Below are 12,072 nucleotides of genomic sequence, written 5' to 3'. Positions count from 1 at the left end.
ACTAACACCACTACTAACACCACCACCACTAACAAAGACAGATCCCCCGTATAGCCTGAATATACTGTAGGGGCAATTTCTGCTAGCGAGCACCTATAAAGGTCGGCATGGCACACGAGGGGGTGGGTGGCTAACACCACGCCTGGCCGCCTTTGTCTCCCTAGCGGCGATGTTTACACATCGTACCAGGTATTCATTTGAGGCTGAGTCTACCTAGGGGAGGCCCAGGACCGGTTCAGATAATCGTTGCTGGTGTTGGCCGTGAGCGGAAATCGAACCCGGGTCGCCAGGTTTGTAGCGCAGCACGTTAACCGCTACACTACCGCTCCCCTCAACTAACACCACAACTAACACCAGCACTAACACCACTCCTAACACCACCACTAACACTACGAACCCTAAAAACACCACCACCAACATCAACTCCACCACCACCACCACTAACACCACTAACACTACCACCAATAATACCACCATCACTAACACGACCACCACTAATACCACCAACACCACCATCACTAACACCAGCAACAATACCTCGAACAACCACCACCACTAACACCACCATCACTAACACCAACACCACCATTATTAAGACCACAAACACCACCACTAACACCACCATCACTAACACCACCACCACTAATACCACCAACGTTAACACCACCACTCCTCCTCCTGCTAATACAGGACACCAAAGACAACGATCCTCATAGAGCCTTAACAGGCTGTAGGGGCAAGTGCTGTTAGCCAGCAGTACGTATGAAGGCCGGCACGGTAAACGAAGGGGTGGGTGGTTAGCACCACGCCCGACCGCCTTCGTCCCCCCAGTGGCGATGTTTACGCATCGCACCAGGTACTCATTTGAGACCGGGTCACTGCTACACACAGACTCACACAGACCCACACACACGTACACAGACTCACACAGAGAGACTCACACAGAGACTCACTTAGAGAGACTCACACACAGACTCACATAGAAAGACTCACACCACCACCGCCACCACTCACCCACAGCTCGGTTCCACGCCTAACGGCCAAACTGCCAGGGGAAGCACGTGGCGCGAGACGCGGCGCGGTGTAATAGCCATTAGCTCCTCCCCCTCACCTAAGCTCCTCCCCCATGCTCCCTCTTTCCCCCCCTGCCCCTCCCCCTTCACAACCCCCCCCCCAAGCATCCCCCCCCTCGCGACCCCCCTTGCCCCCCCTGGCAACCCCCGCCCATGCTCCCCCTCAACCCCCCCCCTCACGCCCCCATTGCCCACCCCCCTCCCCCCGCTGCTACTTCCGGTCAGGCAGGGGGCGAGTGGAGGCGGCGCGCGCTGTGGATTGTGGGTGGCGAGCGGCTGATTTGGTTTCCCGCTCACGGCCACCGTCAGTGGGTCGCGAAATCTTCTGAAGCGGCGGCTCGCTGGGCCTCCTCTACGTCGACTCAGCCTGAAGGTCAGAACCTCGCGCGGTGTGTCCACGTCAGCAGTGGCGGCGGCGGCGGTGGGGGGAGACAGAGGAGGAGGCGCCTGGCCCACAGCCGTCACGTCCTAGACGCCTGCTGAGTTCACGGCGCTGCTTCAAGCAGAGCCCGGCCCTGCTGCTGCTGATGATGAGGCGCTGACGGTGGAAACCGGCCCCAGAGTGGCCCTCGTGTTGAGCCATAGCTGATGAGAGGCACTCCCAGACTGCCGTGTGTTTTTATCCCTGGAGGGACGGGTTTGTTGTGGAGGCGAATCGCCTGCTGCTGGAAAAAGGCATCCACTAGAGGCCGCTATATAGAGGTATTTGGTCTACTCTTCCACGCTGGTCCGGACGTGTTGGAGCAAAGTGGCCATGCCCGCACTTTACCCCACCACACGCAGGGCGTTAGCTCGCTGGATTTGCAATGCAGAGGTGCAGGTTAGATTTCATTCCCACTCACACCCACCGACACTCACTCAGCCACCCACTCAGCCACTCTCTGGGCATCTATGAAAAAGAGCTTCATAGCTCATCGGATTCCTCCAGCAAAAACATGCTGATTCTCACCCACCCACTCAGCCATTCACCCACCCACTCTGGCACTCATCCACTCACCAATTCACTCAGCCACCCACTCAGCCACCCACTCTCTCACCCACTTCGTCACCGGTCACCCACTGCCACCCACCCACTTGGTCACCGGTCACCCACTGCCACCCACCCACTTAGTCACCGGTCACCCACTGCCACCGGTCACTCACTCTGCCACCCACCCACTCTCTCACCAACCCACCGACTCTCTTGCCAACCCACCGACTCTCTCGCCAACCCATCCACTCACCCACAGGGAGACACAAGGAGACAAGGGGACCCACATGGTGTGAGAGTGTATCAGCATCATTGTGGTTGTTGTGGTGGTTATGTTGGTTGTTATGGTTGTGGTGGTTATGGTTATATTTGTGGCAGTAGTGTTTATACTTGTGGTTATGTAGCTGGTGGTTATGATTATATTTGTGGTTACGGCGATTATGGTCGCAGTGATTGTGATTATATTTGTTGTGGTTATAACCCGCGATGTATTTCGTCGAGGATGGATGCCGCCGCGTGCAGGAGTTGGGCGAGGCGGGAGTGAGCCACCTGAAGCGCCCTCTCCGACGGTGGTGAGCCGCCGGGCGGCCGGGCAGTGAGCAGCTCGGCCGGCGTCGCTTCTCCTCCCCCTTCCGGGGCTGCCAACCCCAGTGGTGTTGAGTCGTCCTCCTCTTCCACTGGAGCCCTGGTACGAGTTTTTCTTCGCGTCTCCATTATAGCGATTCATCTTACTATTTGGCTACTTCTGACGCCAGTTGTAGTGGGTGGAACGGAGAGCGAGACTTCTTACCGAAAGAACCAAAGAGTATGAACTTATATGGTTTATTTCATCTATTTTTAGTGGTTTGCTACCATTCCCTTTGCACTCCTATCGTTTTTGTATTGTTTGTTGTGACGTTATGACCCCGTGCCCCCTACTGGCACATCTTTGATCAAAGAGCTTTATAGCTCATTGGATTCCTCCAGCACAGAATCAATACCGATTCTGATGAGACCGGAACGAACACGTTTGAATCGAATCGCGTACTTCGCTTTACTAAAATAGTTGTGGAATCGATTCTTGTGGAATCTGTTCTCGTGGAATCGAATCATCGATATTAATTACAGAGATTCACCATCGATATTAATTACAGACATTAATCAACGACGTCGCTAGGAGTATCGTGGTGCCGCTCTGCAAACCTTCGGGCTACTATCAAAGGTTTGTTCATCAAGCCATCCAGATATATAAACACAGACATAACTTCAACCGAGAAGATGGATACAAATTGAGTAATCATTGGAAGAATGTTATTAACCAGGTAAAACCTTAACTGCTTTATGGTGTTGCCTTAACTTTCCGCATCTCTAATTTCTTAAGCTTCCCACTCCCAGCCCCGCTCTCTTCAGCACTCCCCTCATACCCCCCCTCTCTATCTCTCCTCCCTGATCCTCCCCCCTTCTCTTACCTATATAGTCTCTTGTTTACAGCAGCTCTTTTGCCCACGTCGGCAATTGTTTCTTGCTGTGGTTTGTCCCACCTGATGATGGACGCTTGTGTTGTGCCCGAAACGTCGTGATTTAATTTATTTTATATTTTATGCCTATGTGACTTTACCGAAAGAACCAAAGAGTATAGCCCAAGAGAGTTTGTGTAGGTTGGAGCGGTAGTGTAGCACAGTAGGGGGCACAGGTGGTGCATCGGCCAGTCATCTCAGTCAAGCAACCAATGGCAACCTGGGTCTGTCTGTCTGTGACCTCCTGCTGCCAGCGGGCGTTCGACGCTTCATGTGGCCTTAACCTGCACGTAGCCTGGCACGAGCGCCGTGGTGACATCTCCACCACTTCGTGGCGAATGGCGGTTGTTGTTTATGGTCGTCTCGCGATTAGCACTACGCTGCACTACTAACCCAGCGACCCGAGTTCAATTCCCGCTCACGGCCAACACTGGTGATGATTCCGTTCCTGGGCCTCCCCTTGGTCAACTCAGCCTCAAATGAGTACCTGGTGCGTTGTGTAAACATCGCCACTGGGGAAATTAAGGCGGCCGGATGTGGTGCTGGCCACCTACCCCCCTTCGTGTATCAAAGGTGCTGCTCGTTAACAGCACTTGCACCCGACAGTCCTGTCGAAGGCTACATGGGGGATCTTTGTCTTTGTTTGGTGGTGCAGCTGAGGAGGCGCAACTGCACGGCGAGTACCTCTACCGCAAGGCGCAGGAGGCCAAGAAGGTCCTCGTAGAGGAGAAGGCGCAGCTCAAGAGGGCGCTCGATGGTAACGGGCGGCGAGACGGATCTAGAGATGGGCTCGCGACGACAAGACAGACGAGAGACAGCGAGACAGACTAGAGACGTTGAGACACGCAAGACAGACTAGAGACGGATCTAGAGACAATGAGACACGCAAGACGGACTAAGATGGGACAAGACGGTCTGACAATACAGGCGAGAAGACATCCGCGCGTTGGAAAGCGTTTCCGAATGAATCCATGCGTGCGCATGATTTTTCTTCCTTGTTAATTCTCCCCTGCCCGCCCCCCACCCACTGCCCCCTGTCCCCCTGACGTCGTCACCGAAGAAAACCTGGTGCTGCCTACGGACCTGCGGTGGGAGGCGCTTGAACTCCAGAAGGCCGTGGAGTTCGACCAGGGAGGGGAGGGTGATCTCACATCCCTCACCATCACGTCTCCTCGCATCTCTCTCTCTCTTCCTTCCCGCGAGACTCCCGAGGCAGAGGGATAAGCGTCGCGCGTCTCCGCCCGCTAGACACGCCGAGTCGGCGCGCATCCCCGGCTCGCCGTCGGTCCTTCCTGCCAAGCGGTGGCACCGTGTTTTGCCGTGGAGGTTCGCGGTTCGAGAACGGCGGGCCCTCAACCCCCCCCCCCCACCGGTTTAATGGGTTTAATGCCGCAGTTGCGTTGACCGTAAATACTGCACGGCGATTGCTTCCCAAGTGGACTTTGAAAAATCCCGTGGCGTGAACGTGGAAAAAGAGTCGGCCGTGTGTGTGTGATGGCTGGCGTAAATTTTTGTGGAATGTCAAATGAAGGCCGTGGTCACCACATAACGTGTGCTTCTGGAGCAGTCTTCCTTCTGGAGCGGTCTTCCTTACAATATTAGGAAGCCACTGGAGCTTTGCACTTTTAAATCATCGTCTAGATTGACAAACTCATTTCTTGAGAACTACTTTTTGTGGTTAGTTTGTCACACTTCCGATTACCACGGTTGGCTACGTGCTGTAACAAAGAGGTTTAACATGCACTGACGCACTCATTCACTCACTCATCATTTTACTCAATTTACCCACTCACCTGCCATATCACCCACCCACTCTTGCAATTGGGACTCATCCAGGTCTCATTATTGCTCAGCTCGCTACACAAAATCAACGCGATCACTGCAGAGTGATATTCTCAACCATTCCTGGTCGCTTCTTCCATCCATCCACCCACACACACACCTTCACTCACCTGCACGGTGAAGTATGGCAAATGATAACCTACCCTCTCCGTCCCCCCTGCCCCATCTACCACCTCTTTCTATCCACCCCCCCCCCCCCCCCCGTGTCAGTAGGAGTGAGCAGCCACATGGATGACGAGTACCGCTGAGCCGGCGTGAAGGACCCACACATCATGGCGACGACCTCACGCGACCCCAGCTCCCTCCTCAAGCAGTTCATCAAGGTGCGGGCACGGGGTCACAGGGGCTACAGGGTTTGGGGTCACACGAGGAATGTGGGTCCTCGTGTATTGCATGTGTACAAGCGCGCAAAGACAGAGGTCCCCCATATAGCCTTAACAGGTTTTTGGGACAGGTGCTGTTTGCGAGGGTGTAGGTGGCTAGCACCACAACTGGCCACCTTTATCTCTCTGGTAATGATGTTTAAACACCGCACTAGGTACTCGTTTGAGGCTGAGTTGATCTAGGGGAGGCCCAGGACCAGTTCAGATAATCGCCACTGGTGTTGGCCATGAACGGAAATAAACCTCGGGTCACTAGGTTTGTGGGGCAGCGTGCTAACTGCTAAATTACCGCACACACACACGTGTTCTCTATCGGCTTTAGAATCAGTTCCTTGCACCTCACACGAGTCGTGTCGACCAATCATCGGGCTTGTGCAGTGTGAGACAACTCGCATCCGTTGAGTTAACCAGAAGAAATCTGGTTGTTGATGAAAGGTGGAGGCTGTGTGGGGGGGGGGGGGGGTCGTAAGTGGTGGAGCGTTGGACACTTTGGTTTGGTGCATGCAGCTTTTGTCAACTTCATTCCTCGCGATTCAGTCCGCCTTTTCGCGATGACCGATCCCTTCCATTCATCGAAAATGTATCTACTGTAGCACTACGCACGGTCGGTGGTCACGGAAAGATGTACCATTGGGGGCGCCACTGTGGCGAGATGTTAACTCCCTCACCTGGTATACAGGAGGTCGCAGGTTCAATCCTGACCCTGATGCCTGCTGTATATTTGGAGTTGCGTGCCTCTTTCCGAGGAGTCGCGTGGATTTCTCTCCAGGTCCTCCGGTTTTTCCCTCCGCATTTAGAATCAACGTCCGTTTAAGAGTATTTGGCTGCTATAAATTTCCACATGGCGATAAGCCACTTAGTTGAGCTATGATTTGTGGCCAGGTCGCTTCTGGAAAAGAGCTGCATAGCTCAGTGGGTCTTACCTGGTAAAATAAAAATAGTAAAGTTTTTCCAATGGTGCATCCCAGTTGTGCCAACACGGGGTTTGGCGACCCCGTATACCGGCACGGCTCGGCTCGGCTTCCGCAATGGAAAAAACAAACAACACAACCCGAGTCGGATACAGTGGGGGGGCGGGGAAGTGGGGGGGGCGAAAGCAGCGTGGCCGGGACGGACGCCGGTGGGAAGAGCGGACTCGGCGTGTGACCGCTTGCTGTCATGTTACCACACCACCACCACCCTCCCACCACCACCGCAGGAGATGAAGCTGATCCTGCCGAACGCTCAGCCGATGAACCACGGAGGCCACAAGCTGCAGGCGCTGGTGTGGGCGTGCTGCGCCAACGCCGTCAACGACTTCATCGTCCTGCATGAGCACCGCGGTATGCCAGGCACGCGCACGCACCGCAGTCGACAAAGCTCCCCCGTGTAGCCTTTAACAGGCTGTCAGGGCAAGTGCTGTTTGTCGAGCGACCTACGAAGGCCGGCAGGGCACACGGCGGGGTGGGTGGTGTGGTCATTACCGCATCTGGCCCCTTTTGTCTCCCCACTGTCGATGCTTGGACACACCGGAAATCGAAGTCAGGTCACCGGATTTGTAGTGTAATGAGATAGCCACTCCGCTCCCGCTCCCCGGTGTGATGCATGGTGTGACGTGTGTGATGCGGTGCAACAGACGGGGATGGAGGTGTATTTAGCTGTGCGTACGATGTGCGGTGTGTAGTATGACGCTGCAGACATGGAATTGTGGTGTTTTAACTGTGTATGTGGTGTGATGTGGTATGATGCCGCAGATGGAAGGGCAGTCTGTTTAACTCTCCAGTATAGTCTGTGTGACACCTGTGGTGTGTCTAACTTTCCGGCGTGCTGTTCATGTGACACGTGGTACGATGCCACGGTGTACTTGACACTCTCGAGCGTGGTGATGCGGCACGACATGCGGACGTGGACATGATGTCCGAGGCATTCCCACACCTCGTGATGCACAACTTCACGTCACGACTCGGAAAGAGGGTGCGTGCGGGCACCGTGCCAGTCTCACCCACATCTTCCTCCCCCATCCCCAAAGCACAAAGATCCCTCGTAAAGGCTATAACCCTTTCTCATTTCCATGATGTACATATACGTTGTCGAAACGGAACCGTAAGAAAAACTCAAGTACGTCTTCTGACCTGAAGACATACCGAGGCTCCCATAAGGCCATGCGGGAGGGCGTGTGGCACAGTTTTGTTCCATAGAGTGCCGGTCGTGTCACTACGGTTCTCTGCGGTGAGGGCAACGCCTTTTAAAAACAGCAGCGCTACGCCTCTATAAATAAAATTAACGCCGAGCCGCTCGCGCGTACACCTACCACCCGGCAACTTGCAGATGTCTCGGAATGGGAAAGAGTGAGCAGACTTTTGGGCCAGGTGCTGTGTGTCCGCGTGTATATTCGGAGTTTGCATGTTCTCCTCCTGGTCACTTTTATTTTTCTCCGGGTCCTCCGGGTTTTTCCCTACACATTTAGAAACTTGAATTTCGAGTATTTTGCTGCTATACATTTTTATGTGAAAAAGAGCTACATAGCTCAGTGGTAAAATAAAAATAGTTTCGTTTTACTTTAGTTTTCGCGCAACAGCAAAGAGTTTTTATTTAACGCCATCTCTGAAGCTGAAGGCGCGTAATGTTGTTCATTTGTTAATGCATCCGCAGTTTTAAACAGGGTGGCCGCTGGCCTCTAACTGGCAAACGTTTGCGAGGACACGTAATGAGAGTCCAGCGCGGTCCGTGTAACTTGCCGCATCCCCTCCCGTGACTTCTGTGCCCCCCCCCCCTCCCAACAGTGTACAACGTCTACAAGCTCGACGGCAAGGACATCGAGTTGAAGGAGGTGGGACCGTGATTCGAGATGGAGCGTAAGTCTGCCTGACACATTGTTACTCGTCTCCACTTTACACCCCTGCAGAGGCGGTGGAAATTCCACATTCCTTGTGGACTTCCCTACGAAGTGGTTGTACATTTTATCGACCCCTAAGAGGATGATGGGCTGAATGTAAGAGTCTAGCCTCGGGCTAGGTGGCCCGCGGGTGACTTGTAGAGCGGATCGGAACTTGAGTCGGTGGGGTCGCTGCTCTGGTCGCATTCGCTGTACCGTGACCCAACTCGCATTCCCCCACCCCGGATGCGATGTGTAAATTCAAAGATGATCGGACGTAATGCTGGCCACCCACACCCACCCCTTGGTGTGCCGTGCTGGCTTTCCTACATGCTAACACACGAACAGCGCTTTTCCCACGCCGTCTGTTAAAGGCTGCATGGGGGGGATCTTTGCTTTTGTGTGTCGCGCAGTCTATGAGATTAAACTGGGCACGCTGGACAACGCGGCCACCGCCGAGGTGGAGTGGCCTTGGCGACCGTACATGAACACGGCGAAGAAGAGGAAGTTCCTGAGCGTGGAGTGAGGGAGGGGAGCGACTTCCCCCCCCCCCCCCATGGGCCTGGGGGGAGGGGCATTGGGGGGGGGGGTTTGTCCCTGGAAAGCCGGAGTTGGAGTCGAACCTCGCGGCGCTCTCCGCCGAGGCTCAAGACGTTGAGGAGAGGTCGCCGCGTGGATAGGGCAGTGCGTGAATCGCTGTTCCAACCGTCGTCACACACGCGCATCATACGCGTCACACACACATTGTGGATGTACATTTATCAAACACAAACATGCACATCGTCGCATGCGTCGCACACAGAAGCACACAATTGCACAAAAAGACAAAGGTACTCCGTATCGCCGTTAACAGATTGCTGGGGCAAGTGCTGTTAACGGGTAGCACCTATGATGGCCGGCATGGCACAGAAGTGGTTGTGTGGCCAGCCCCACGTCTGGCTGCCTTTGTCCTCCCCAGTTTTGCGATGTTATACACACCCCACACCACGTACTCAGATGGCTGAGTTCATAGTGCGCTAACTGCTGCACCACCGCTCCCCAAACGGTGTACATACACGCGTACACAAAACGAAACATTAACATTTATTTAAGTAACAAAAAAGAAAATACCAAGTCAGGCAGATGGAGAAAGTGGCGTGTCGCCGTGCACAGCACCGCTCTCGTAGCTACTCACCTAGGGTGGGAGCTCTTGGCTTCAATGCCACCCGGGATGTTTAGATGTGAAAACCTGCCATAAATAATATTTTTGGGAAGTCACAAGCGCCTTAAGTTGCATCTCATCTCGACCATTTTAATGGGCACCCCCCTCCCTGTAGCTGTCCCCCTGTGGCACAAAATAAACTAACAAAACTAATCTCTTTTTATTTTACCAGGTAAGGCCCACTCAGCTGTATAGCTCTCTTTCAGGAACGACCGGGCCACAAATGAAAGCGCTATAAAGTGGCTTGTCACGCAGAAATATATAGCAGCCAAATACTTTTAAACGCATGTTTCTAAATGTGGAGGGAAAAACCGAAGGACCCAGAGAAAAATCCACGCGGTCACGGGGAGAACATGCAAACTCCAGATATACAGGCGTCGGGATTTAACCCACGACCTCTATACCAGGCGAGGCCCCAAGGTGAATCAGCACTTGGCCTGCGAGCGGGTATTATTAGTCTGTCAGTAGGGGGTAATGATTCCGGATTTCAGTCTCAATTGAAACTGAAATCTGGAACACTTTTGTCATATTTTGCTCGTATAAGTGTGTTCATAAAATACAAGTTTGGTCATTGAGAGAGTTATAAATGTCCTATACGCATTTCATGTTTATTGTGTTTATTGTATTTAATGTATGAAGAAAATACAATTTTGTATATGCTACAGTATGTTTCACACGTTATTCAGTGACACTGCATATGACGGGCAATGTTTGGGGCAATCGGCCTTCAACATGGAAAATACATAGAGGCCACATGACCCGTGGCCACCGCCACTTCAACCGTGGCCCCACCACTTCAACCGTGGCCCCATTGGCACGTTGATGTGTGGCTCTGCCTTCACCTGTGGTGAGAATGAGACCAGAAAAATTACAGGAGGCCGACTCCATATGAGTCCGTCACGCTCTGGATCTCGCTAATGGGATGTCGGATGAAAATAAAACATGGAAGCGACAAGTTTCTTCTCTGGCGAGGACATTCCCACAAGATTGCCACCTTTCCCAATTAATGGAATTTGCCCCAACATCACCCTGATCCAAACCAGCGGGAGCTGAAATCTTCCAGAAGGTTCAGGATTTATTGGTACAATCGTTCGGATGTTGGTGTCCGCATGGACTTGCATTTAAAACCCCCGGTCCGCTTGACGTCTTTTAAACAATACCTGTGGTCGGGTCCGCTCCCCCACCTTTCTATCCCCTGCTTTTTTTTTATAACCGGTGTAGTATATGTTGACGGTGTGTGCATGTATCACAACGCGATGTAACCGGGCCCTCGAATTGCCTCAAGAAATGAATAAACAACACCTGTCGCTTTGCTGTTGTGATGTCACCACGAGGCGCCGAATGACGGTGGGATGGCGTCGTCGCACTCGTCGAGTGGACAAGGGCTCCGTGAAATGACGGTGCGGATTGCGCCAAGCGTATAGAGGTCGCCGATTGCACGCCGCTGTGGCTCAAACACTCGTGGGTCCACCTCAAAGTTCCTGTGCCCATTTGAACCTCATTGCCTGCGATGATGCTGCTGCTGCCATGGAAGAACACACGTGGCGCCCTCTTGTCTCTCCATGTTGTCTTTCACGTCCCATCGCAGTTTTCAGGTCACTTGATGTTTACAGCCTCCGGTAAGGAGGCAGTGAGGTTCAGCCGCTCCATTTTTCTTCCTTTAGTGCACAGTACCGTACACGGATACGGGCACAGTACAACACCGTAGCTTTATTGATTGTTCAACAAAAAAGACCATCCCTCGCCCAATCTAGTTACCTATACGGTGTAATATATGGCGAGACATTTGTTAACGTAAAAAAATGGAACTGTAATGCTGAAAATTATACTCCATGAAACTCGGGGTTTTATGGAGTATCTGAGGGCTTCTCAACGCTTCATGCCTCGCCCCCACTGATGCCCTCTTCTCCCCACTACTACTGACGATTGTATGTAGGGTGTGTAGGCATTTACTTCCGACTGTTGTATGTAGGGTGGTGGTGGTGATGGTGGGAGTAAATGAGATTTAAAACTGGGTGCTTAACTTGAACTCACCACCACTCACATCATGTATGCACTCATCCGCCATCTTGCTCACTGACCCTGTTTCCGTGTTGATGGTGTGAGTCCGTATTGATGCTGTGAGTCTGTTGATCGTGTGAGTCTGTTGATGCTGTGAGTCTGTGTTGATCATGTGAGTCTGTGTTGATGCTGTGAGTCCGTGTTGATGGCTCGGGGGCACGGTACAGAGGGGCAGTACAACTGTAGAGTAAT

At 53.0% G+C, this 12,072-nt stretch overlaps 1 protein-coding gene across 1 annotated transcript; it reads left to right on the top strand.

Annotated features, from left to right (window-relative positions):
- Positions 1-4,424: 4,424 nt before the first annotated feature.
- On the top strand, positions 4,425-11,131 carry LOC142924091 (U3 small nucleolar ribonucleoprotein IMP4-like). The gene is made up of 5 exons (XM_076065524.1): positions 4,425-4,865; positions 5,595-5,704; positions 6,963-7,086; positions 8,527-8,598; positions 9,032-11,131. The coding sequence occupies exons 2-4, from the start codon at positions 5,654-5,656 to the stop codon at positions 8,583-8,585; spliced, it is 234 nt and encodes a 77-aa protein (XP_075921639.1). The 5' UTR covers positions 4,425-4,865; positions 5,595-5,653; the 3' UTR covers positions 8,586-8,598; positions 9,032-11,131.
- The last annotated feature ends 941 nt before the right edge of the window (positions 11,132-12,072 follow it).

This window comes from Petromyzon marinus, chromosome 8 (assembly GCF_048934315.1).
Source record: "Petromyzon marinus isolate PM22_M1 ecotype Great Lakes invasive population chromosome 8, UKy_Petmar_22M1.pri1.0, whole genome shotgun sequence".
NCBI lineage: Eukaryota > Metazoa > Chordata > Hyperoartia > Petromyzontiformes > Petromyzontidae > Petromyzon > Petromyzon marinus.
This window is presented reverse-complemented; position numbering and strand designations above follow the sequence as displayed.

What these genes read in the sequence shown, in the direction of transcription:
- LOC142924091 (XM_076065524.1), top strand. Translation starts at nt 5,654, where the DNA reads ATGGCGACGACCTCACGCGACCCCAGCTCCCTCCTCAAGCAGTTCATC. An exon ending in TCCTCAAGCAGTTCATCAAG is followed by an intron (nt 5,705 to 6,962) that starts GTGCGGGCACGG and finishes CCACCACCGCAG; the next exon opens with GAGATGAAGCTGATCCTGCC. An exon ending in CGTCCTGCATGAGCACCGCG is followed by an intron (nt 7,087 to 8,526) that starts GTATGCCAGGCA and finishes CCCTCCCAACAG; the next exon opens with TGTACAACGTCTACAAGCTC.